The 26421-nt window shown below is 45.6% G+C and overlaps 2 protein-coding genes across 3 annotated transcripts; both read left to right on the plus strand.

Moving 5' to 3' along the window:
- Positions 1 to 1957: 1957 nt before the first annotated feature.
- Positions 1958 to 7930, plus strand: FANCG (FA complementation group G). The gene is made up of 14 exons (XM_077147829.1): positions 1958 to 2474; positions 2653 to 2743; positions 3109 to 3240; positions 3482 to 3684; positions 4230 to 4365; positions 4545 to 4675; positions 4775 to 4921; positions 5061 to 5212; positions 5608 to 5674; positions 5955 to 6244; positions 6382 to 6428; positions 6627 to 6782; positions 7275 to 7398; positions 7555 to 7930. The coding sequence occupies exons 1-14, from the start codon at positions 2379 to 2381 to the stop codon at positions 7661 to 7663; spliced, it is 1881 nt and encodes a 626-aa protein (XP_077003944.1). The 5' UTR covers positions 1958 to 2378; the 3' UTR covers positions 7664 to 7930.
- A 1773-nt stretch (positions 7931 to 9703) lies between these two features.
- Positions 9704 to 24600, plus strand: VCP (valosin containing protein). 2 transcript variants are annotated; one of them, XM_077147827.1, is made up of 17 exons: positions 9704 to 10005; positions 14222 to 14333; positions 14520 to 14692; positions 15806 to 15948; positions 16568 to 16698; positions 16850 to 16981; positions 18029 to 18131; positions 18746 to 18879; positions 18958 to 19093; positions 19454 to 19566; positions 19928 to 20092; positions 20185 to 20307; positions 20559 to 20771; positions 20966 to 21274; positions 21453 to 21608; positions 22780 to 22934; positions 23090 to 24600. In XM_077147827.1, exons 1-17 carry the CDS (start codon positions 9989 to 9991, stop codon positions 23193 to 23195), a joined length of 2421 nt encoding a protein of 806 aa, XP_077003942.1. In that variant the 5' UTR covers positions 9704 to 9988; the 3' UTR covers positions 23196 to 24600. The 2 variants fall into 2 exon arrangements, with proteins under 2 accessions (XP_077003942.1, XP_077003941.1); XM_077147826.1 differs by lacking the exon at positions 9704 to 10005 and adding an exon at positions 10032 to 10141.
- Positions 24601 to 26421: the final 1821 nt, after the last annotated feature.

Here is a 26421-nt window from a genome sequence, read left to right on the forward strand (position 1 = left end):
GAGCAGATGCAAGAAGGAATGAAATTGTGAGACATGCAACTAGGTGAATGAAGTGTATGGACAGTATGTTGAATAAAATGTCAGAAACAAAAAGACAAATATTATGCCTAACTCATATGGATTAACTATAACATACAAACTCAGAGAATTGAAATCGAGATCAAGGGTTATCAGGTTGGGGCCTATTGTAAAGGTTCCTAGATTGTAAGCTCTTACAGAAGTCACATATATTTAGGAGCTGTAACTCATCTAAATTCTGCGATACTGAGCTATTTGTGTAATAACTGGCTGTTCCCTGAAACTTCAGGTATTTATGTGACACCTGACACTCAAGTTGGAGCACTGAAGTTATAAGAGTTAGCATTACCCTGTTCAGCAACTGCTTAAAAAGCCGAGAAGGTGATCAGACTTCATCTAGAGATATTAATGAAGCTGATCTGGATAGGACTAAGGTAAATCAGAATACTGGGTAAAGGATGATATGGCCCATATTTTCAAACTTCAACTGCTGTGCAAGACCAAAGGGAGAGATGTTTATTTGGTGCAAAATTTATATTTTGGGTAGCACATTATCTAATTTAGCTTGTATGGTCAGTTTATCTGAATACCATAATTACATGGAATCTTGAATAGGGCATGAGAGTTAGTTGGTTTCTACAGGTCAGTGTGCTGCCCTGATATATTCCAGAGTAATTTGAGCAGAGAATAAGAAAGTATTTGCAAAGTTCCCTTGAAGGGCTGGGAATAAAAGAAGAAAATATTCAACTACCCCATCTTGGGAATTCCTGATATTCTCATAAACAGTGAGGACAACCAATTCAATAGGCTGAGCCCTCAGTCTTGGGGCTCGCCCCTATGAAGTTTACTTCTGCAAAGGAGAAGCTAAGCCTATTTATAGTTATGCCTAAGAGTCACCCCCAGAGAAGTCTTTTGTTGCTCAGATGTGGCCCCTTCTCTCTGAGCCAACTTGACTGGTGAACTCACTGCCCTCCCCCCTACATGGGACATGACTCCTGTGGGTGTAAATCTCCCTGGCATTGTGGGACCTGACTCCTTGGAATGAGCTGGCATTATGGGAATGAGAATGCCTTTTTTACCAAAAGGGGGAAGAGAAAAGTGAGACAAAATAAAGTCGCAGTGGCTGAGAGATTTCAGAGTCAAGAGGTAATCCTGGAAGTTATTCTTACACATTATAAGGATTTTTTTTAGTTTATGGTGTATTGGAGTGGCTACAGGAAAAGAAACTGTTGAACTGTTTTCTAGTAGCCTTCATCCTTGAAGAAGACTATGAAACTATACAAATTTTACAATGTGACCGTGTGATTGGGAAAGCCTTGTGTCTGATTCTTTTATCCAGGGTATGGACAGATGAGTAAAAAAAAGGGGGGGGGGAGGGGATTAAAAAATCAATTATAGGAGGAGATAGAAGGTAAAATTGGGTAGATTGAAATACAGTGGGTCAATGAAAGGGAGGGGTAAGGGGTATGGGATATATGAGTTATTTTTGTTTTTTCTTTTCATTTCTTTTTCTGGAGTGATGCAAATGTTCTACCAATGATCCTGGTGAAAATTACACAACTATATGATGATATTGTGGGGCACCGATTGTATAATATGGTTGGATTGTAGGTGTATGGATATTTCTCCATAAAAAATACATAAAAAAAAGAACTTGTTGGGCAGGCCATGATGGCGCAGTGGCAGAACTCTCGCCTGCCATGTCGGAGACCCGGGTTCGCTTCCCGGTGCCCACCCATGAAAAACAAAAACAAACTTGTTGCCTAACCCAAGTACACAAAGATGGTCTTGTGTTTTCTTCTAGGATTTTGTAGTTTTAGGTCTTACATTTAGGTCTGTGGTCCATTTTGAGTTGATTTTGTCGGATCTAGGGGCGTGGTCTCCCATCAGCTCCTTCTGGAGAGCCTTTCTCCGGGTGAGCGTCTGGGCCGCTCCGGATGGTACTACGATTCCCAGCAGGCACCGCGCCGGCCAACCCTCCGCTGAGCGGGAAGTCCAGACAGCTGCGGAGTGAGGCTTCCAGAAAGGGCCCGAGAACAGCCCTTTCTCAAGGTTTTGGGCTTTGTAAGAACCGAGCTGGCCCAACGGCGAGCCGAACGCCTTCCCGGTTCAGAAACGTTCCCCGCCTTCCACCCGCCTCGGCCTCCCTCAGTGGTCTGGTCCAGCCATATAGCTTCCGAGTTTCCTTTAGGGACCAATTCTTGAAGACCACCAACTGCAGTCGCGAGGTTTGCAGGCCGGGCTAACCGGCGGTGAGCATAGAAATCGGCAGACGGCGAGGAGGGAGTGTCGAATTCGGGTGGGGTGCTTCACAGAGCCGGCCTCACCCATCCGGGCATCTTGCCCTGGCCTCGACCGCCATGTTCCACGAGGCCCCTCTGGACTGCTCAGCGACACGCGCCAGCTGCCTGGACCTGTGGAAGGAAAAGAATGACCGGCTAGTTCGACAGTCCAAGGTAATGCAGTTGCTGGGACCGTCGCTTTGCAACCCAGGCCCCCAGAAGGCAGATCTGTAGCGGATGTACCCCAGCCGCAAGACTTCCGTAATGACTGGAGAATTTCATCCCCTGCCATTGTCCTGAAAGACACGGAAAGAACAGGTCCTCATTGACACCCCTCTCCCACATTTGGCAGGTGGCTTCAGACTCTGATCTGTCTCTGAGGCAACAGCAGGTGACTCAGGATGCTCTGGAAGGGCTCAGGGAACTTCTTCATAGTCTGCAGGGTAAGTAGGGTCCTTCCCAGGATGACCAGTTCCTCTTCTCCGCAACCTCTTCTGCATTTCTGATGTTGAAGTGATTACTCATGGGTCAGAGAGTTCTGTTTTTAAGACACAGTTATGACTGGAGTGAAATCATCTTTGTACAGGCGTCTCCCTTTCCTCCTTACACACACACAAAGAGGCATTTGAAAAAGTGTTTTCTAGGACAGTTTGATCTGGAGAACTTTCTGACCCTTCCAGACCATGTCCAAAGGGTAGATTCTTTATTGAGGCCATTTTGGTTGGAGTGGGTTGTTATGGGTTGGCATCTTATTTGGGGTGATCTTTGATGGGCGAGTTGTCAGTGTAACCATCATTTGTTGCTTTAGGGCTCCCTGCTGCTGTTCCTGTTCTCCCCTTAGAGTTGACTGTCATCTGCAACTTCATTACTCTGAGGGCAAGTCTGGCCCAAGGCTTTACTGAGGACCAGGGCCAGGATATCCAAAGGGGCCTAGAGAGAGGTAAGAGCCAGAAATTGCATCCATGTTCCTGTCAGTCTCAAACTGAATTTAAGCCCTTGCAGAGAGATGGGATATCTAATCCATCCACAGATAGATGCCCTTCTCTGATCCTCCCTATGTCTCTCAGACCAGTTGAGATATGCTTATTGTGACTGTCAGGCTTCTACAGAAGAGAAAGTCTGGGGCCATTGGGGTGTGGAGGATGAGGATTCACCTCAGCTGTTGTGTATATACTCTGCAGTGCTGGAGGCGCAAACACAGCTGGGCCCCTGGCCAGCACATGGGCTCAGAGGACTGTGGGACTTCACCCTTCATGCTTCCACCCTTATGCCAGAGCTGCTCCCGGCCCTGCACCATCTTGCTGGGCTACAGGCTGCCCTCTGGCTGAGCAGTGACCATCTTGGGGACCTAGCCTTCCTGCTGCAGACTCTGAATGGCAGCCAGGTAATGGGAGAAATGGCCTGGATTTGAGGACTACCCCTCCTCAACTCAACCCACCCGACCCCTGACCTCTGGCTGCAATAGCATCATTATGTGCTGGAAAGGCTGCTGGGTTTGAGGTCAGAAGACCGGGTTTCTTCTCTCAGAGTTCTTGGGTGACCTTGCCCTGATTATGCCTTACGTGGAGGATTCTGTTGAGAGTGTTTTTTTATAGTTCAGTGATCTCAGCTAGGGTTAGGACTTTCGTGACCTTGCTTATACCATCTCCCAGCCTGAGTCTTCTCTTCTGTAACCCAGATTTGGTCCTTTCCCTATGTCCTTCACTGGCTTATTCTGAGTGAGAAGGTGAACTTGTACAGACCATCACTGCCCCATATTTTTCTTCCTCCCTTTATCCTTGCCTTACAGCTTTCTATCTGTCTCTTATAAATGGAGGAGCAGGAATTAAGAGGTCCCTAAAGCTAAAGGTCCAGCCAGAGTAGAGCGACATGGAAAAGGGGGTGGTTATGGGTTTGAAGAATCTGTTCATTCTTCTCTTCTCTTCTTAGAGTGGAGACTCTGAGGATCTGCTGCTGCTTCTAAAAACTTGGAGCCCCCCTGCTGAGGAGTCAGATGCACCACTAACCCTGCAGGATGCCCGAGGCTTAAGGGATGTCCTTCTGACAGCATGTGCCTTCCGCCAAGGTCAGCTAGCAACCTGACTCATACCTTCCTCTGTACTCCCCGACTTGGGGTAGCCCTCTGGGCTTATGCCCTCCCTGTCATGTCTCATTCAGCCTCATGGAGCCTCACTGGGCTCTTGTTACTCTTTCATTGCCCCTGCCCGATTGATCTCTCCAAAATTACACCCTGATTGCCCTCAGGTCTTCAAGAGCTGATCACAGGGAATTTTCCCAGGGCACTGAACAACCTACATGAAGCAGCCTTAGGCCTGTGCCCAAGGCCTGTGTTGGTCCAGGTGTACACGGCTCTGGGGACCTGTCTCCGCAAGATGGTATAGAAAATCTTTGTAAAGGTCAGGGGAAATCACGGGTGTTATATACAGCTTTCTGCTTTGTGAGGATAACAGGCCCATGTTCTTTTACCCAACTAGGGCAATCCACAGAGAGCACTGCTGTATTTGCTTGCAGCCCTGAAAGGGGGATCAGGCTGGGGTCCCCCACTTCTGGAAGCCTGCAGGCTATATCGGCAACTGGGGGACACAGCAGCAGAGCTGGAGAGTCTGGAGCTGCTGGTAGAGGTAAGGTACTATGCCAGATAAAAATACTGGGTAGAGGATTGCTTAGGTGCCTGTGTTGGAGCAACCAGTCAAGGTATAAGTATAGGAGGTGAAGCTCTCAAGGATTATAAATATACTTTCTTATTTTTGCCCCTTTTAGGCTTTGGGTGTCACCCACAGCTCTGAAGTCCCCCAGCTTCTTATTGAGGTAAAGTTGCTACTCCCGCAACCTAACCCAGCCTCACCCCTTCATTGTGGCACACAGAGCCAGGCCAAACACCTACTAGCAAGCCGATGCCTACAGATAGGCAGGTGAGATTCATTCTTGCTCACCTGAGCTTCTATTCCCACTTGAGGCCTCCCCTGGGGGTGTGACTCTGCTTCTCTCCTTGGGAATCAGGGATGGAGGAGGTAGTGGTGGGACATAGGTCCACACTCCCCAGTGCTGCTGGACCTGAACCAAGTACTCTTCACTCAGGCACTAACTTCTTATATCTTTAAAACTCTGAAGTCTACTCAGCAATCCATTCTGTAACTAGGGAAGATCCATACTTTGGATTGGAGCCCCGAGAATCCACCCATCCCACCACGTAGGGCTCTCAAGCATCCCTTCATCCCTTTATTAGCTAGCGAGGACATTCTCACAGGAGCCCTTGGATGGCCCTGCTAAGGGCCAAAAATGAGGCTCATTGACTATGATTCCTCAGGGTAGAGGATGCTGCAGAGCATTATTTGGATCTGCTGGCCCTGTTGACGGATGGCCCAGAGCCACGGGTTGGTATTCTTCAAGGTTTTCTGCAATGGGGTGGGAGGTTTGGGGTCCCCTTTGGAGTAAAGCAAGACCGCTATTTTTTGGGTTTCCTTTACAGTTCTCTCTCTTCAATTTGGGGAATAGGAGTGGGTTTGGGTGGGAGCCAGACTGTGAAGGCTTTCCAGAGTAAGAAGTCCAGGACAGCAAGCAATATTGGTCTCTGCATGATAGAGAGCCTAGTGAAGAGGTTGGGGGCTTGGTTTATGCTTCTTCAAGACACTGTACCCTCCTTCCCCCACCCAGTTCTCCCTACCCCCACCCCCTGCAGGTCCCTATATGCCGGAGGTGTTCTTGGAGGCAGCAGCAGCACTGATCCAGGCAGGCCGAGCTCAGGATGCTTTGACTGTATGTGAGGAACTGCTCAACCGAACATCATCCCTAATCCCCAAGATGCATCAACTATGGGAAGATGCCAGAAAAGGAGCCAGAGAGCCACCACACTGCCCACTCTGGATCTCTGCCACTTACCTGCTTCAGGGCCAGGCCTGGGTGCACCTGGGTGCCCAAAAAGAAGCAGTTAATGAATTTAGCCGGTGAGCTTAGGAAGCTACCTAGGACCCTGTGAGGGGAATAATTTTTAATTGAGACCTGAGTTGGTGAGCACCATCCTTACCTGCCCCAGATTTCTGAGATTGAATCCTCTTCATCCCTGCTTCATATCCTACTTCAGGTGTCTTGAGCTGCTCTTCCGGGCCATTCCTGAGGACAAAGAAGAAGGTAATCTAGACTTTTAATTTTTCCTCTTCTCTTTTGGAAGTAGTGGTAGTAGAGATGGGTTTCTTTTTCATGTGTCCCAGCCCACCAGGAAACTTAAGGGAAGGGGACTCCAGGCAAAAGAAGAGATAGCGAGGGACATGAAGTTTCAGTAAGTGTGTGGCTGGGAAGCTACTTACTGACTTTGGGCATGGTCCCCAGGGATTGCTTCCAACTGTGAGCAGGGCTGCAGGCCAAATATGGCACTACAACAGCTTCAGGCAGCTGCCCTGATTAGTCGTGGACTGCAGTGGGCAGCCAGTGGCCAGGATGCCAAAGCTCTACAGGACTTCCTCCTCGGTGTGCAGATGTGCCCACGTATGTATACTTGCATGACATCAGATAGGCACAGATGTGCATGGGCATAGAGGCCCATGGAGGTGCTCTCAGACATGGGTGTAAGGGTGGTATTCCCAGACAGGAGATATGAATGGGTTTATGCTCTATGTACCTAGGGATATACCCAGGTGTGTACATAAAGACATGCACAGGTGTGTATGCAAGGCACCCCAAAAGGTCCTAGGTTTTCCCAGTGACCTTGGACACAAAGACTATGGCTACACTGGGTGTATTGGGTAGGAGGAGGGCCAGCTGAACTCTTTGTCCTAGGCAGGTGAGAAAAGAGCTTTTAGACTTGTGGGTAAACATTCAAGGTGGATCTGGGATAGGAATGGTTGGGATATTCTATCCCTGATTCATGTGTGACCACATGCAAACCACTTCTCTCTACGCTTCAGATTCCCCTTTTATAAAATGATGTCTAAATATCTGTCAAGATCTCAGGCATTGTATTCTGGGGTGGGGATACAGGTAATCAAGATGCTTCCTTTCACCTGCTTCTGACTCTGAAGAGGCTAGATCGGAGGGATGAGGCCACTGCTGTCTGGCGCAGGTTGGAGGCTCAAACTAAACTGCCCCAGGAGGATGCCACATGGTGAGGCTGAGGCCTACTGGTGTAGGGTTGAGTAGCAATTGGAATCCTGGACCTCAGGCCTATTGGGAGTGATGGGAAATGAAAGGGAGGAGATTTCTTCTGCCCCTATCTTCTGCCTTTCCTTCACCCTGAAGCATCATCCTTCTTGTTCTCCAGGTCTCTCCCCCTATATCTGGAAGCCTATTTGAGCTTGATTCGCCCACCTGACCGTGAAACCCTCCTGGAAGAATTTCGGACTTCTTTGCTGGAGCCTTGTGAACTGTAGTTACCACATTTCCCAGACCACCTTAAGTTGTTACCCCAGTGGGCCATCTCTCTTTGAAGAGGGTTTTCTGAGGAATGTGGCTGAAGCTGACCATTCCTGTGTAACTCTGGCATGAGAGAGGTTGGTGATAATCCTACCAAATTTGGCTTAGACATTGCCATTCTGGTTCTGGAAGAATTTGCCCTGCCATAGTCATTGACTATGCTCATGGCACTTTTTCCTGTTTGCTCTTTTCTTGTGTTGAATAAAATCTCATATTTATCTCTTGCCTGCTACTATATTTATTTGAGTGGGAAGTCTCATAACTGCCTGGTACCTCTCCCAACATCCTCTCCTACCTTAAGAGCTTGAGGTCTGGGGCTGAAGAAAGGGCTACACGAATCCTTACTCAGGAAGCAGTGTTTTTCATTCAACTCACTGTGCTAGGTGACAGAATGACTGGAGTTGAGTTTAGACGGTGGTCTGGGAAGGCCTCCCAGGACAAGAGTGGGACCTTGATACTTAGAAGGCATAGGTGAACTCTGAGTTTTTCGGAGTTCTACTTGCCCACTCCCTAACCCCAAATTCTAGCAACTCGTCCTGTCTCAGTCAAAGATGTGTGGGTGGAGAGTGAATGGTGAATTGAAACAACGTGCCACTGAGAGCTGCATATTGACTAGGGTCAGAATGAACAGACATTTTGAGCCTAAAGACTTCAAGTCTCAGCATGCAATTTTCTTGTTGCTTTGGACTCTTGAATCTGTTATGTGCTCTTTAGTTGTCATTTGACCCCTTTCAGAATTTAAGTATTCGCTCATTAATATCTTACGATGAGGGGAACATGCACCCCCAAACTTTGAGGAACTGTACAGTTTGTGGAATTGGGTGCAATGATAGTAAATTAAAGTGGACTAAGAGCCATTGTGCTAGTCACAGGGTCCAGAACAGGGTAGCTGGGGCCAGCATGGTTCTTTTTTTTCCCCATTTTTAACCATTTTAAAGTGTAATAATTCAGTAGCATTAGTTATTTTTGCATTGTTGTGCTACCATCACTACCCTCCATTACCAAAACTTTTTCATCACCCATAACAGAAACTCTGCACTCATTAAGCAATAATTCCCAGTTTCCTCCCTCTAGCCTCTGGTAATCTCTGATTAACTTTCTATCTTCATGAATTTGCTTATTCTAGATACCTCATATAATTGCAATCATATAATATTGTCCTTTTGTGATTGGCTTATTAGCATGATGTTTTCAAGATTCATTCATGTTGACGCATCTATCAGAACTTCATTTACAGGTAAATATTTCCTTGTATGATTATGCCACAATTTGTGTATTCATTCATCTCTTGATGGGTACTTGGGTTGCTTTGACCTTTCCACTTTTTGATTATTGTAAATAATGTTCTGAAGATTGGTAAGTAGGTGTCTGTTTGAGTCCCTGATTTTAGTTCTCTAGGATATATACCTTAGAGTGGAATTGCGAAGTAATACGGTAATTCTGTTAACTTTTTGAGAAAACCCCGGAACAGTTTTTCTCAGGGGAGGGGGCAGGAGGCAACGTTTTGAAGGGGCGGGAAGAATGTTTCAGAACTTGACAAAGGCTTTAGATGCTGATGACATTTTGGAGGCTCCTCAGGTTTCGGGAGATAGGCGTGTGGATTACCACTACACCAGGACTAGACTAATACAAGGGTTCAATCCATTGTGCCAAATTCTTCCAGGAGGATACGCTCAGGAGCAAATGAACTGGAGCCAAGTCGGAGAGCCCGCCTCCAAGGGATTAAAGGCTCTCCTTTAGCTAGTCAATCTGGTTCAATTCCTCTCGTTGATTGGTCGAGAATCTCAATTCGTCGAGGAAGCGTAGTGTTGCGACCAATTGACGTGGCGTTACTAGGCGTGTTACATCTCTGAGGCGGGAGACCGGCCGCGAATAAATTTCCTGATTGGCTCTGGCCTGCGGGTTGCTGGGGGGAGGTGAGGTGAGGCGCGGAGAGGCGGGGGGAGGGGGGAGGTCTCCAAGGCAGGCGCTGATTGGCTGAGATGAGAGCAGCACTGCTTCCGATGATTCGGCTCTTCCTCACTCAGTCTTAGCCGACCGCCTGCAGCCGCCGTTTGAGTAGTCTCTGCCGCTGCCCCCTCGCGGATCAGGAGCTTAGCGCCTCCAGCTCGCCCGCCGCCCCGGCGCTGCTGGGAGGAAGCGAGAGGGAGGTTGCCTGCGGGTTTGTTGCCGCTGCTCACCCCGCCTGGGAGAACCGAGTTCCGGCCCAGTCGGTCGTCCGTCACCCCTAATAGCCGTTATCCGCGAGCCGCCACAGCCGCGGGCGGAGAGAGGCGCGCGCCATGGCCTCCGGAGCTGAGTGAGTGTGTGCGCGCGCCCGCCGGCTCGCTGCGGGCGCGCGCACCGGAATCCCGCCGCGCTGGGTAGGCCCGGCCGGGCCTTGTGGTGGGCATGTACCAGAGGTGGAGACTGGGAATGAGGGAGCGAGAGGAGAGGTAGGAAGAGGACGAATGAGAAACCGCGGGCCCGACGGCGCCCGGCTGTGCGCCAGCGCGCCCCCTAGGTGGGGCTCGCATTGGGCCCGGGTCGGGGCCTGGACCAGATCGTGCTGTGTCATGCAGGCCCCAGCCGGCAGGATTGATCCCCTCGGAAGGGTAGTCTGGGCCTGGTGCGGTCGGCAGGCCCTTACGGCCGGCGCAGAGCCCCAGGGCTTTCGAACGCGCATCTGCGATTGGGCCTCCCACCCGCCTAAGGTCCGCGGTTCCCGGAGAGAACAGGCCCCGCGGGCCCGAGGCACCGGCTGGGCCCGGTGGGCGTGGACTATGAACCACGTGAAGGCCTCAAGAGCCCTGAGATTGAAACTGAGCGGAGGCCGGGGCAAGGGAAGACCGGGCGAACCCAGGGAAGCGCACGGTTCCGTGTGGAGCTCAGTTGGCCTGACCGGTGGTTTGGCATTCCCTGCGACCTGAGTAGCGAAGGGCTGGCTTTGCCTTTCGCTTGTGGTCTTCTTGCTACTTTAGGCTTATTATTATTAGTACGAAACCTTAGATAGACTTCTTAAGTATTATGACCCGGGGGCGGGGAAAAAACTTTTCTCTACAATATTGGGTTCTTGCTGAAGTTCGAATCTCAGTTCGTATTGTGTGGGCCTTCGTAGATTACAGCTTTCCTGTGACGGTTAGAGTTGCCCTAACTCTTAACACCCACAGGCACCGTCCTTTTCCCCAGGCTGCTAAATTGAGAAATCCTAGGTCTTTCAAGGGCTTACCCCCACCCCCACCCCTCGTGAAAGCATCAGATAAAACCTGGCTACTTCAGCCCATTCAGTTTCGAATGAACTTTAGATACTGAAAACCCAACGCTTCTAACTTACAGAAACTTACCTATGCCAGTCAACTTCCTATCTTGAAGAGATTAATTTTTTGAGGTGTGCCTTTTTCTCAAATTTCTGAATTGAGATATTCCTCAGTGGCCTATTTAAGAGGGCCACTTAGTTATATATGAAATATTTTTCTTAGGTTATCCAGTCAAACCTTGACATCAGAGGCAGTTTCTAACCTCTGGATCGTCTTGATGATTTACCTGAACTTTCAAGTCCCCGGTGGCCCACTGGAGTTCTGGAAAGGGCTTGGCTCATGTAGAAAACAAGGGTGGATGTCCCTAAAGAGACTGGAGAACTGTTGTTGGCTTATGGTCAGGCTGAATTCTCTGATTTAAAGATTACCTCCTTAGATCTCAGTAGATAGGAAATGGAAGGTTTATAGCTGAAGGGAAGGGCATACCACTCATTTCCAGAGCCAGAGTCAGGAATGATAGGCAGATTGGAGGTTTGCCTCAGACGCAGCTTTAGAGTTAAAAGTGAAATACAAACTGATATCAAAGAGGCGTCTGGCATTTTTATTATTTTCCAGTCCTTGTCCTATAGATTGAGCAAGAAGATGGGCATCCTTTACAGGAGTGGTTTCAGGCATGGGGTGGGGGCAACAGAAGGAACTGATGGGTTTACATTGCAGTGTTACTGATCACCACTGAAAGGATCTACCTATAAGAACACATGTTTTTGTCTGGCACACTTTTTGGGTTGGGACAGAGAAATGTGAGCTGAGGAAACTACATACTTGAAAACTAGTTTAATGGCATTGGTTAAAGATGCAGCCTGTGTGTAAGGGTCAGCAGAAAGTTTACAGCTTTGTTAGATGAATGGAGTTTGTATGTTTGTTGGGTTATCAGGACTAAAAAATGTAAACCCTATAACACCCTAGCTGGTATTTGAGAGCACAGACATCTTTTAACATTTCTCCTACTTTTGCACCTTGTGAAAATATTTCCAGTGGGAATATTATTTTGTGTTGTTTTATTGATTGTTGTATGCCCAGCTCCTAGAACGGTACCTAGCAGGTAATAGACACTCATTAATTTGTTGAAGGAAGAAGTCATTAAAAGAAAAGTTTCCTTTTTGTTTTTTTCTTTCTCCATTGTCTGGCCTCTCTGTTTTGGTTAATATTCTTGTTTTCCTGGGCCTTACTAAGGAGGCAGCTCTTAAAAGTGAGAGCCCACTTAATCTAGTAAGTGAAGGTTTAGAGATGAACTAGGTAAGAAATTGTTACTGTAGAGTGAATGATCCTACCTTTTAGAAAATGATAGAAACTGAATCAAGGAAGCTTGATTTGGGTGCGAGGAATTTGCCTCATGTCTCAGCATTTTTTGGTTTGGCACTTTTGAACCAACTCAGTGAAGTTGTGTGGCTTTGCAGAGATTATTGTTTTGAACTTGAGCCTCTTTTCTGAAAGTTCAGAATCTTTTAGTGACTTCCCCATGCCTCCTACCCCAACTGTGTCGATCTTTGTGCTTAATATACCTGTGGTACCTTGGCATTCGGGTTTAGCCAATAAGGAAGGTAGTACTGATGAAGGTGCTTCAGGCTTGATGGGATTTGGGCTTCCGTAAGCCCTAGGGAAAATTGCCTTGCTCACTTCTATTTGCAGGAAGGTTAGCAGAGAAAGAGCTTTTGTTTTGATCTGCAGCTCTCTGCATGTTTGACTAAATCTGTCAACAACCTGCTGAAACTACAATTAACTTCTGAGGTTATTTTGCCAATTTCCCTAATGTGAGTAATAATGGCAAACTTTAATACCACATGTCAGGTAATGTTTTGAGCACTATACATTCACTATTAATTTAGAACAATAACCCTATCAAATTGGTACTACCATATTCTTATCCAGATTATAGATTATCCATATTCAGTTTCTATCATTGTAGGTTATCAAAGTCCAGAGGGGTTAAATAACTAGCCCAAGATCACAGTTAATAAGTGGCAGGGTTGGTATTTAGATCCAGTAGGTCTAACTACAGGGCCCCTGCTCTTTTTTTTTTAATTTTTTTTATTTATGATACATTACCACATACAAACACAGACATTCTTATCATATGATCATTCCATTCTTGTTATATAATCAATAACTTACACTGTCATCACATAGTTGTATATTCATCATCATGATCATTTCTTAGAACATCTGTATCAATTCAGAAAAAGCAATAAAAAGAAAACAAAAAAATTCATGCATACCACACCCCTTACCCTTACTCTTCACCGATCACCAGCATTTCAATCTACTAAATTTATTTTAACATTTGTTCCTCCTATTATTTATTTATTTTTAATCCAGATGTCTTACTTGTCGGTCAATAAGATAGACAAAAGAAGCATCAGACACAAGGCTCTCTCAACCACACGGTAACACTGAGACAGCTGTATTATACAGTTATCTTCAAGAAACATGGCCGCAGGAGCACAGCTCCACATTTTCAGGCAGTCTCTCTATGACACCTTAACTAAACAGGTGATATGTATTTAATGCATAGGAATAACCTCCAGGATAACCTCTCAACTCTGTTTGGAATCTCTCAGCCACTGACACTTTATTCTGTCTCATTTCGCTCTTCCCCCTTTTGGTCGAGAAGATTTTCTCAATCCCTTGATGCTGAGTTCTAGCTCATTCTAGAATTTCTGTCCTATGTTGCCAGGAACATCCACACCCCTGGGAATTAATTTCCCACATAGAGTGGGGAGGGCAGTGAGTTTGCTTTCTGTGTTGGCCAAGAGAGAGAGGCCACATTTGAGCAACAGAAGAGGTTCTCTTAGGGGTGACTCTTAAGCCTAATTTTAAGTAGGTTTAGCTTATCCTTTGCGGGATTAAGTTTCATATGAACAAACTCCAAGATTGGAGGCTCAGTAGGGCCCCCCCCCCCTTAACTGCTCTTCTCTCATTTTTCTAATTGCCACCTGTCCTCCACTTCTATTATGTTCTCTTCTTAGGCCATCGTTTCCTAAACCTGGGGTCTTACAGCCAGGTCACCAATGTTCAGTATACCAAGAGCTGCAGGGATGGGGATCATATTATGTGCTAGTTATTATTCCTCATAACTTTGACTGAATTTCCTTCATCTGAGCTCTGGTATTGGGACAGTTCATTTATCTGCTATTTATTTTCTAAATTTGATTTTTAGAGACTGGTAGGACCTCAGGGGCTGGAGTATGTATTGGGACTAACTTTATTTCCTCTTTTTAGTTCAAAAGGCGATGACTTATCAACAGCCATTCTGAAACAGAAGAACCGTCCCAATCGGTTAATTGTCGATGAAGCTATCAATGAGGACAACAGTGTGGTGTCCTTGTCTCAGGTAGGTTGGGTACATAGTCTAGTCTTTCCTTATTGTGCTTACCTGAGGGCTTTTCCCAGGTTTGTTTTCTCGTTTTTCTTGCAGTGACCACAGATAGAGTGGGGTTTACTGGGATTCCCAACCTCCAGGGCTGCTGCCTAACCCCTTCTGCCCAGTGACCCAAAGGCCTTAACCTTCTTTCCTTAGCCCAAGATGGATGAACTGCAGTTGTTCCGAGGTGACACGGTGTTGCTGAAAGGAAAGAAGAGGCGGGAAGCCGTGTGCATTGTGCTTTCTGATGACACATGTTCTGATGAGAAGATTCGAATGAACAGAGTTGTTCGGAATAACCTTCGCGTACGCCTAGGGGATGTCATCAGGTGTGTTTGGAGTTCTTGGCCCCTCAGAGATGGGAGGCCAGAGACAGAAGGGCTGCTTTGCAGGCAAGAGCCCTGAAAAGCTTTGGCAACTGTAGATATAGGAAGCCTCTTGGTCATGGGATGACTTTTGTTTCAGGGCCGTCTTTAGATTTCAGTTCTTCCTCCCTGAGACTTCCAGGTCCACCTCTGCATGACCCTTGGGACGAATGAGCATTTCTGTGACTTTCTTGGTGCCTTCATTTATTTTCTACCAGAGATGTAACTTAGCACATCTTAGTTTTGGATGCTATTTGAGGGTCTTTGTCTGTCAGATGACCTTCAGAAGTTCTCACTGCTTGTGTCTGAATCAGTGACTTGTGTCAGGGCTGGGATGAAATGGGGGTGTGAACAAGGAAGGTGGATTCCAGCATGTCTTTTAAGGACCAACTTTATCCAGGAGAGAGGCTTACTTAGAGCCAGATCCAGGATAACTCCAACTGAAGTGATTTTGGTTGTTCCTCACTAACTTTAGGCAAGAGGCTTGTCCATTCTTGGAGTCATCTCTAGCCACTGCTGCCCAGTGACTTATCACTTGGCCAGGTTTTTTATTCTTTTTCATGATTTCTAGGTTTAATATAATCTCTTCCCAGGGTGCTTAGTGATTTTTTCAGGGTTCTTTGATCACCTGCCTAAGTTTATTTTTTTTCCCCTTGTATTTCTCTGACCCTGACATTTTTCAGGCCAAGACCTCCCCTTATAATACTGGCACCAAGATTAGCCAGAAGGGATTATCCTTGAATTACTCTCACTGAAGATACACACACACACCATGTCTTTGTGGGGATACCAAATGTGTGGCTGTTGTCTTTGGCTCACTGATTGGGAGTGGGCTGCCCCAGCAGCCTCTTCTGGTGGCTCCCCTTACTACCTCGCCTTGAGTGTGATCTGTCTTAGTTCTGCTTGACTGTTCCTCTGCCCTGACTCCCACTCTTCTCTCCAGCCTCTCTACACCTAAAGCCATCCTTGCCTTTTCTCTGTTACTCACCATCAGCAATCTGTGCCAGGCTCTTTCAGACACTCAGTGCTTGGGACTGAAGTATGGTTGGTAACATGGAGACTACTTGTTATCCTCAGCATCCAGCCATGCCCTGATGTGAAATACGGCAAACGTATCCATGTGCTACCCATCGATGACACAGTGGAGGGCATCACTGGCAATCTCTTCGAGGTATACCTTAAGCCGTACTTCTTGGAAGCTTATCGACCCATCCGAAAAGGTGAGATAATTTTAGAGAAGGAGCTTAAGGATGGTTGTCGACTTGGGAGCAAACCTTGGAACACCTTTGTCTCATTCTTATATACACACACATGCACATGCACTCTGTATACATTATCGTATATATTCTCTCTTTTGCTTGCTCGCTTTCTGCTCCAAGAGAGTAAACTGTCTTTTCATGTTTTTCTAAAGGAGGAAATGTTCCATTTTTGCTGTGTTGCAGTACTACACACAGCTCAACCATTGGTTCTAGTAAAATCCTGGATTATATGTACCATAGAAGTTAAAACTTTAGGGTCTTCTCGAGTATTCAGGTATTGTTCACTGTCATCTGAGTGGTAGAAGAACAAAGTTTAGCTTCTCTTGGTGCCAGATGAAACCATGGGGATAGAATAGAGATAGGGTAATGTCTAGTGATATCCAAATTTATTTTATTTTATTTATTTATTTTTTACATGGGTAGGCACCGGGAAGCAAACCCGGGTCTTCGGCATGGCAGTTGAGAACTCTGCCTTCTGAGCCACTGTGGCCTGCCTGATACCCAAGTTTTTATAAGGAATTCTCACTTGGTCTTATAATTGACACCTCTAACTGTGCTCTTGTACTGCTTGCTCTCGTAGGAGACATTTTTCTTGTCCGGGGTGGAATGCGTGCTGTGGAGTTCAAAGTGGTAGAAACAGATCCCAGTCCTTATTGCATCGTTGCTCCAGACACAGTGATCCACTGTGAAGGGGAGCCTATCAAACGAGAGGTGAGTTCTCTCCTTGATCTCAGTACCCAATTTTATGATTACTAAGCGGGGCAATCATAATCGTATAGCTATCAAGACTGGATTCTCCTTAAAACTAAGCTTCTTTTCAGAGGTGGGTAAGCCTCTTTTTCTTTGTCTCCTCCATGTTCAGGATGAGGAAGAGTCTTTGAATGAAGTAGGCTATGATGATATTGGTGGCTGCAGGAAGCAGTTAGCTCAGATAAAGGAGATGGTAGAGCTACCCTTGAGGCATCCTGCCCTCTTTAAGGCAATTGGTGTGAAGGTGAGTATCCTGAAGTCTTATATAATCAAGTCCAAGGTAGTGACTCACTACTCAATGTCTAGTCCTGGACCTTGTTTTCATATATGTCTTTCATTATTGTTTTGGCAATAATATATTCTTTGAGTTGACAAAGGGCTTTAAATTCATTATATCTACTAATAGTCTAGAATAGGGTAGGCCACATAATTTCTCTAGCATGAATTTCGTGTGTATGTGATAACCCTTTAAAAATGTAAAAACTTCTAGTCTCATGGGCCCTATAAAAACAAATTTCACTGTTGTATTTCAGCCTGTCTAAAATGATAGAATAGAAGTAGAAATTGAAGAGACTGCCACAGGCAAAGGGTCCTGAGACCAAAAAGTTTGAGAATTAATGGTCCAATATGTAGCTTCCCAGTCTTTTCCATATCATGGGACATGCAAAATGAAATTATTACTGTTTTCCTCAGTGTATACCATAGGAATAATTTCATCTTCTGTTTGAGCCGTTTCCATTTCCTGCCTATGGATGAGGCCACAGAAAATATGACTTCAAAGAGGAGAACTTGTGATTTGCTATGAGGAAAAGCATTCCAACCTGATAATCTCAAGAGGTGTTAAGTTCTGAAAAATTGTGATTGTTGGAGTGAGTCTCTGGCAATGCAGAGAATAGACTGGCTTTCTAAAATGACTTAGTTTGCCCTGGGCCTTTATTATAACTAAACTCAGGCACTTGGCTTAATGGTCTTTTGCATTTCCCAGGTCCCAGGATCTTCAGATCCCTCAGCCTAGAATTTCTTATGGTGGTTTCTCTGTCCTTAGTCTCCTGTACAAGTTACAATCATAAATATTGCCAGCTTTCTAGCAATATTTCCATGCTGGTAACATGAATGAGGGTAGGCAAAAGTAAACTGTCTTCCTTGCATTTACCTTTGAGGCTCTTTTTACCAATCAGAGTTGAGTCCTGATTCTCACACTCTCTAGAGCCCCAGTCAAGCCATTTTAGAGTAAACAGGATTGGCGGAAGGTGGCAATCAACCTAATCAGACTCTCTGTACTGGTCCTCAGCCTCCTCGGGGAATCCTGCTCTATGGGCCCCCTGGGACAGGGAAGACTCTTATTGCTCGAGCTGTGGCAAATGAGACTGGAGCCTTCTTCTTCTTGATCAATGGTAAGAGACTTGGTTCATCTTATGTCTGACTGGGCTCATAAGCTGGAAATGGAGAGCTCATGGACATAAACATTTGTACCTGTGCTCACATACACATTTTAATACATTACTGACTGATAAGCAACAAGGAGAAGTTATTTTTTCACTGGTGTTCCCCTACCCTCGTTGAGAAAGATTGTAGATAGGGTTAAGACATTTAGGGTAAACAAGTTAGAATGAAAAATCGAAAGGCCCATGCTCATTTATTTCAGAGGATGTGGGAAGATTGGCTGAGCTAACTGGCTCTTTGGGAATGGTACTTAGCTGGTAGTGGTCCAACTGTATATTACATTTCCTGTTCTGGCCAGAGGTCCCAGAACATCTGCTGTCATCTTTCTGCTTTCATCTGTACAGTGAAAAAAGTGTACTGAATCCCTTAGCTTCTCTTTGGTCTGTCCCGGTAGCTAACTTGAGATACAGAGCCTCGTAGAGGGTGTGAGAAGGTAGGCAGAGGTGATCTTTATTACCTTCTCACCCAAGACCTGCCTTTGGGCTGGGCAGACAAAAGATCTGATTTCTTCTGGGACTGGGGAAGGCAGTAGTTTTGCCATTATCTCTGTTCTGTACCTTTTCAGGTCCTGAGATCATGAGCAAGTTGGCTGGTGAATCTGAGAGCAACCTTCGTAAAGCCTTTGAGGAAGCTGAGAAGAATGCTCCTGCTATCATCTTCATTGATGAGCTGGATGCCATTGCTCCCAAAAGAGAGAAAGTAGGAATTTCCCCATGGGGTGGGTAGAGATTTGAAAGGTCCTGACTTTGCTTCTGACCAGACCTCCTGTCCTGACAGACCCATGGGGAGGTGGAGCGGCGTATTGTATCACAGTTGTTGACCCTTATGGATGGCCTAAAGCAGAGAGCACATGTAATTGTCATGGCAGCAACCAACAGACCAAACAGCATTGACCCAGCTCTACGGAGATTTGGTAAGGTTCTCAAATTTTTTCTACCCTGTCCTTGTTTATAGAGAGATAATAACTATTCTGGACTTAATCTTCTGGATCTCACCTCTGTCCTTCATTTAAGTCACCTAATCCTGAGAATTTCTTGATTTGGAGCTCTTTGCAGTGATAGGGCCAGGGGTCCTTTTCCCTCATCCCATGGCTTGTCTCAGGTGACCAACCGTCCTGATTTGCCTCAGACTGGGGTTTCCCAGGACATGGGATTTTCAGTGCTAAAATCAGAGCAGTCCTAGGCAAACTAGAATGATTGGTCACCTTAGGCCTGTCCCTTCTTCCCTCTGGACCAAAAATGAAGCTGTCTTATTTTCACACACTTTCCCACAGGTCGCTTTGACAGGGAGGTGGATATTGGAATCCCTGATGCTACAGGACGCTTGGAAATTCTTCAAATCCATACCAAAAACATGAAGCTGGCTGATGATGTGGACCTAGAACAGGTAGAGCAGTGCTAGGAACATAAGCTTAAGATATGTGGAGTTTGATTTTGATTCCTGGGCAGGGGAAGAAAAGTGGTCTTAGATTGAATCCATGAAACTGGAGTTGGCATGGTTTTCAGTTGACACTGTAGTATAGTAAATCAGAATTGTTGCAGCAACTTTATTTCCAGACTCCATATTCAGGCTTGAGCATTTAAAACTCTATCAGTGAAGGGTCTGCTGGTATGTGTTCAGAGAAACAGAAGGAACCAGAGAGGGGGATATAGGATTCAGTGTAAGGGGCTAGGATTCTAATGACTCTGAGCCACCTAAGATAGCTGGGTCTTAAGGACAATATAATAAGTTTATCTTTTCCCTACAGGTAGCCAATGAAACTCACGGACATGTGGGTGCTGACCTGGCAGCCCTGTGCTCAGAGGCTGCTCTGCAGGCCATCCGTAAGAAGATGGACCTTATTGACCTAGAAGATGAAACTATCGATGCTGAGGTCATGAACTCCCTGGCAGTCACCATGGATGACTTCCGGGTAAGGACATACCTCTATCTCAGGTTTACACACAATACACTTTGGCCCCTTCCCTAGCCAAGTCTCCTTTCCAATTTTTCCTCCCTTTTTAGTGGGCCCTGAGCCAGAGCAACCCCTCAGCACTGCGGGAGACAGTGGTGGAGGTGCCACAGGTGACCTGGGAAGACATTGGGGGCCTGGAGGATGTCAAACGTGAGCTCCAGGAGCTGGTCCAGGTAGGGCAGCTTGGTTCAGGGTTAGCCTTACATTATTATTAAGCTGGGTGGCCTCTGGGTTTTAGCACACTCACTGTAAGAGTTGTGAGAGAATAACTCAGGAAGCTGCTGTTCTCAGATTTGAGGCACTGAGGAGCCTGCTGCTACAGAATCTGGATCTTGTACCATGCAGTGATGGAGAGGATGCCTCTGGTTTGATTTTTGTCAAACTGTGGGGTAACCCCAAACCCTCTTTTCCTTTCCCCACCCAGTATCCTGTGGAACATCCAGACAAGTTCCTCAAGTTTGGCATGACACCCTCCAAGGGAGTACTGTTCTATGGACCTCCTGGCTGTGGGAAAACCTTGCTGGCTAAAGCCATTGCTAATGAGTGCCAGGCCAACTTCATCTCCATCAAGGGTCCAGAGCTGCTCACTATGTGGTTTGGGGAGTCTGAGGCCAATGTCAGGGAAATCTTTGACAAGGTGAGCTACAAGGGGCTGGATGATCTATTCACTTGCTTGGGGGTAAGGTAGGGATGTGGAGGCTGTTATGGGAGAGTTAAAGCGTTCTCTTCACTGATAATTACATCCAGTGAAGTTCACTTCATTTTCCTTCCCTTCTGAAGTCGGAAAGACCCAGTTATGCTAGTGTTTGAGTCCATCTGTCCCTTCCACAGGCCCGCCAAGCCGCCCCCTGTGTACTGTTCTTTGATGAGCTGGATTCAATTGCCAAGGCTCGTGGTGGTAACATTGGAGATGGTGGTGGAGCTGCTGACCGAGTCATCAACCAAATCCTGACAGAAATGGATGGCATGTCCACAAAAAAGAATGTGTTCATCATTGGCGCTACCAACCGGCCTGACATCATTGATCCTGCCATCCTGCGGCCAGGCCGCCTCGATCAGCTCATCTATATCCCACTTCCTGATGAGAAGTCCCGTGTTGCCATCCTCAAAGCCAACCTGCGCAAGTCCCCAGTTGCCAAGGTAGGTACAAGGTCACAGGCCATAGGGACTTCCATGAGTCTAATCTAGAATGAGGAATAAAAAGGGGTGGCAGAAAATGGGGGAAAACTGGAGTTAGGTAGTGCTTGGGTGGACCAAAGATCAGTATATTCGGGGGAGGAAAGGCTAGGTGCTAAAGTAGCTCTGTTACTTCTTTTAGGATGTGGATTTGGAATTCCTGGCTAAGATGACTAATGGCTTTTCTGGAGCTGATCTGACGGAGATTTGCCAGCGTGCTTGCAAACTGGCTATCCGTGAATCCATCGAGAGTGAGATTAGGCGGGAACGGGAAAGGCAGACGAACCCATCAGCCATGGTGAGCTTGTATACTTTCACAGGTGTGCCAAGTGTGGGAAACAGGGAGATTTTGGAAAGATCGTATCACCTAGAAGATGTTTAGCAGATCATCAAAAAGGAAAGAATACTGAGACTAACCTCTTCAGTCTAGAATTATAAACTGAGAAGAGTTAAACAGGCCATAGGCTTAGTCTGAATGTGCTCCATGAGGGAGAAATCAATTTATGAATGTGCAGATAAATAGCAGGAGTTCTATCCTAGGATCCATGGACCTATCTCTGGTGGTGGAAAGGGGTCCATAGACCTCCCCAAATTTATTGTATATGTGTGTTAAAGCTCCATAAAGGTCCAGATTTGGTTCTTATCATTTTGCTTATTTCCCACTGTATCCTGGCACATGATAGGGACTTAATAATGAATAAATGAATGAATGGCTTCCTTTACCTTTTGAAAGAGGTCTGTAACATCCCCCTCACCTTGCCCCGCCAAAGTTAACCAAAAGTTAAAAACTTTTGGTGTCCTAATCCTAGGGAGCAATCTCATAAGTCACAGTAATTGGAATGGGTTTGTAATGGAAGGGATGGGTTTTGAGTTGGCCTGTAATGGGAGAGTAGAATTTGGAGCAGTTCAAATATCCAACTCAAGAGTTAGGCTGGATTTAAAAGGGCATAAGTTACTGGAATTGAGTCCAGTAGGTAAGGTGTGGTCAAGATGTAAGCACTGAAAGCCACTGACTTTTTTTTTTCTTTTTTCTTTTTTGATAACACTTAGGTTTATCGGAGTATAATTTTAATGCAGTAAAATTCATCCTTTTTTAGGTATACCATTTCCATGCTTCTTGAAAGATGTACATAGCTGTGTAATGACTACCCCAATTGAGACAAAGAAATTTCTATCATTCCAAAAAGTTCTCTTGTGCTACTCTACAGTCACCTTCTCTGCACCGTCAGCCCTTGGCAACCATTAATCTGACCTGTCCCACAGTTTTGCCCTCTAAAATGGATTCGCAAGTTTTAAGCAGAGTAGTGACTCAATTTTAGAAAGATTGCCCTAGTAACTACCATCAGTTTGGATTGGAGAGAGGCAGCGAAATCAATAAGCTACTACAGTAATGGGGTGAGGAAGACAAATCGGGATTCCAGGCAGGGCTTTAACTTACCCTTGTGTTCTTTATTTATTTAACCTTACAGGAGGTAGAAGAGGATGATCCAGTACCTGAGATCCGTCGAGATCACTTTGAGGAGGCCATGCGCTTTGCCCGCCGTTCTGTCAGTGACAATGACATCCGGAAGTATGAAATGTTTGCCCAGACCCTTCAGCAGAGTCGGGGCTTTGGCAGCTTCAGGTAACTGGAGTGAGGATAGTGGGCAGTGCTGATGTTGCCTTAGGGGCTGTACAAAGAAGGTGGTGGGAGTCATACGGAGACCTGAGGGTAGTGTGAAAGTCTTACACAGGCCCTGTCCTAACCTTTTCTGGCTCTGCTCTTTCTTGTGCATACAGATTCCCTTCAGGGAACCAGGGTGGAGCTGGACCCAGTCAGGGCAGCGGAGGTGGCACAGGTGGCAGTGTGTACACAGAAGACAATGATGATGACCTGTATGGCTAAGTGGTGATGGCTAGCATGCAGTGAGCTGGCCTGGCTGGACCTTGTTCCCTGGGGATGGGGGGGGCGCTCACCCAGGAGGGACAGGGGTGCGCCCATGGGCTGCTGCATTCCTCAGTCTGAACAGTTCAGCCACAGTCAGACTCTGGACAGGGGGGTTCTGTTGCAAAAAAAAAAAAAAAAAAAAAAAAAAGGTGATTTTCATTTGGGAGGCAAGAGAGTGAATTACCAACAGAAAATTGGGCCTCAGGCCTACACCGTTTCTGTTGCAGTGCTGGAGACCTGTGCAGGGTGTGAACCCAGGCACCACCGCCACTCCTCACATTAAACCATCTGTACTTCACTCTGCTGCCCAAGCTCTCTCCCTACCCAACCTGGACAGGAGGGTGAGGGGACACAGTTGCTGGGTGTTTATATAGAGGGTAGGTTGATTTTAATTTACAAGCTTTTGAGTTAATGTTGAAAACTAATCACAAGAAGTTTCTAAACCAAAAATGACATGTTGTAAAAGGACAATAAATGTTGGATCAAAATGGAGCCTGAGTCCTTAACCCTGTGCCTCCTTCTTTTCTGGGGAAGGGGCTTGGGCTACCCTCATTGCCAAGGCATTCTTCCAAATGTGAAATTCTTGAAGTAGGATTGCACCCTCTTCCTCTCCTGATTAACCTCTGGTATAATACTTCCTGCTGCCTTAACCTATGTCTGCAGTATCACTGGGATAGCACTGAGGTAGAGGGAGAGCAGCCTGGTGAAGCTGCAAATACAAAGAATGTGGCATCTCTTCACCTGTACTTGATGTGAACAATAAGGCTAGGCCTACAGAGGACTCCCTTTCTCCTTGCCAAAGACTGGATTGGGTTGTCCTCCAAAAATCTTTTACGTTGCAAAAAAAATAGAAGGTCTGGAGGTGAATGTTTTCTATTTACACCTCCTTTTAATGCACCTGGAAATCCCAAGCATTCATGCTCTTGTTGAGGATTACTGACAATTATGTCCAGCCTTATTTTATGTAATACTATTAAAAAAATAAGCTTTTTTTTCTAATGTGAAATTCTAGTTTTGGATGTGTTTTTTCCGAACTAAACTTCTTCCCATGCTCAGTTTACTCAGATGATTGCATAGTTTGTCCAAATAGGGTGAGTCCTCTTCATTCTGCAGGTACTAAAGTAATCACTTTGTTCTTCTGGGGAGAGGATCATGATTCCTCTCCCACAGAAGAGTGTTACAGAGAAAATCCACTAAGCCAAATTCTGTTGGTCATCCTAGGACCTACACCAGCACTAGGCAAGAAAGACCAGGCTCTGGAAAAGAAAATCTACAAGGTCACAGGATAGTTACATTATTTGATTTAACTGGAATATCTCTGGTTTTCATCTGCTATGAATTAAATATTTTTGCTTTCTTGGGATTTGAATTGATTGTTCCTTATTTTCCATGACACTTTACCCACCATATTTTCTCTTTGGTCCTCCTTTGCTGTCATTCTCCCACCATTTGGTTATTCCTGATGACTTAGCCTTTAGTCTTCTTCCCACTCAGAACACTGCCACTCTAAATCTCATCCCTGTGGGTTGGCAGACAGGTCATTTGGGGAAACACATGGTACCTCTTTAGGCTATGGGGAGGTACAAAAGGCAAGTGCCATTTTCCTCTCAAAATAGTAGAGATAGTGATTGACACTTCTTTGTTGAAAAGATTGGTTTGCCTTCACTTGTCACATGAAACCTATCTATAGATGTAGAAGAGGAGGGTTGGAGCTCTATAGATTCTCCTTCAGGAAAAAAAAAGGCCTAGACTTAGCGAGAAGCTAATTTTAGGAAACCTGGTTCTAGTTCTGGCACCTGTACTTTGAGTAGAATAGCTGTGGACACAGTACTTAGCTTTTGGGGGGCCTCAGATGTCTTGATCCAATGTAACAATTGAAAATGCTTTGTAAACTAGAAAGAACAGCATGAACAACCCTGTTGTCCACTGATTCCTGCAGAAACCTGCATACTTAAACCATAAGGCAAGCAGTATAGGCTGGCAGTTCATCCAACCCCTGACAGTGTTCCTAGAAAGAATTGGAATACGATCTTGATGTAGCTGATCACTTTTTCCCATAGTATAACCATTGTGATTAGAGAATGGGGTTCTAACACAAGATGATGGCATCAAGTTGATCGTATGGAACAACAATAGTTGTCATTGGCAGGAGCAAAGATGAAACTATAAACTTGGCATCTTAAGATATATCTAGAAGTTACCCTGAGAATATAGTAGGTAGATGATGCCCATTAGGAACATAGATCTGCTAATCAGTAATTCAACCAAACTAACAAGTAAACTTTGTACAGCCCTACCACCTAATGAGTGGTTAGACTTAAGAATATAGAATTTGAATTTTCCAGAAAGGCATGGACTCATTAAGTGAAGATTCTGAATTGCGTTGTTTTTGAGACCATATATTTTGATGGGGAGGGACAGTACTTCCAGTTCCATCTGTGGCCAGCAGGTGGTGACTTTGGGGATAATACAAGTTTGGGTTAAATAAAGCTTTGGAACAGAACTGTTCTTAAAGGCAGGAGTCAGGGAACAGCATGTGCTTGTTTTCCCCCTACCATATATACAGGCTAGAGGAAATAGAGTAGAGTGGAAAAAACACTGGATTGGGAATTTGGACTTGACCTCACAGAACTTGGTTTTCTTTAGAGAACATGATAGCTGTACTATTGGGAAACATTAGATGCTGACAACAAGGCATGAAGTGTTAGGGAGCTGCAAAGAAACCATACTATGCAGAGAATCCAAAAAGGCTCTTAGAAGTAACTAGAGCTGGGCTTTGAAGGCGGGAAATGACATGGAGAAGTCGGGGAGAGCAGTTTGAACAAAAGGTAAAATACAGTACATCAAGCTAACTAGCAAAGGGGATACTGGAGTGAAGTTGGGCAGTTGGGAACCATGTGAAGAAACATGTCAGTAGTGAGCTTTTTCCTAGACATATTTTGGAACCTCTGAGGAATTTAGGCAGGGAAATGACAAATATATGTTGTTCTAGTTTGCTAGCTGCCAGAATGCAATATACCAGAAATTGAATGGCTTTTAAAAGGAATTTATTTTTTTTAATTAAAAAAAATTACAAGAAACACAAACATTCCCAACACATACACTCAGCAATTCACAATATCATCACATAGTTGCATATTCATCATCATGATCATTTTCCAGAACATTAGCATCAATTCAGAAA

This window comes from Tamandua tetradactyla, chromosome 2 (assembly GCF_023851605.1).
Source record: "Tamandua tetradactyla isolate mTamTet1 chromosome 2, mTamTet1.pri, whole genome shotgun sequence".
Taxonomy (NCBI): domain Eukaryota; kingdom Metazoa; phylum Chordata; class Mammalia; order Pilosa; family Myrmecophagidae; genus Tamandua; species Tamandua tetradactyla.

What these genes read in the sequence shown, in the direction of transcription:
- FANCG (XM_077147829.1), top strand. Translation starts at nt 2,379, where the DNA reads ATGTTCCACGAGGCCCCTCTGGACTGCTCAGCGACACGCGCCAGCTGC. An exon ending in CGATGCCTACAGATAGGCAG is followed by an intron (nt 5,213 to 5,607) that starts GTGAGATTCATT and finishes ATGATTCCTCAG; the next exon opens with GGTAGAGGATGCTGCAGAGC. An exon ending in GCAGTTAATGAATTTAGCCG is followed by an intron (nt 6,245 to 6,381) that starts GTGAGCTTAGGA and finishes ATCCTACTTCAG; the next exon opens with GTGTCTTGAGCTGCTCTTCC.
- VCP (XM_077147826.1), top strand. Translation starts at nt 10,098, where the DNA reads ATGTACCAGAGGTGGAGACTGGGAATGAGGGAGCGAGAGGAGAG. An exon ending in ATGATGTGGACCTAGAACAG is followed by an intron (nt 19,567 to 19,927) that starts GTAGAGCAGTGC and finishes TTTTCCCTACAG; the next exon opens with GTAGCCAATGAAACTCACGG. An exon ending in CGGGGCTTTGGCAGCTTCAG is followed by an intron (nt 22,935 to 23,089) that starts GTAACTGGAGTG and finishes TTGTGCATACAG; the next exon opens with ATTCCCTTCAGGGAACCAGG.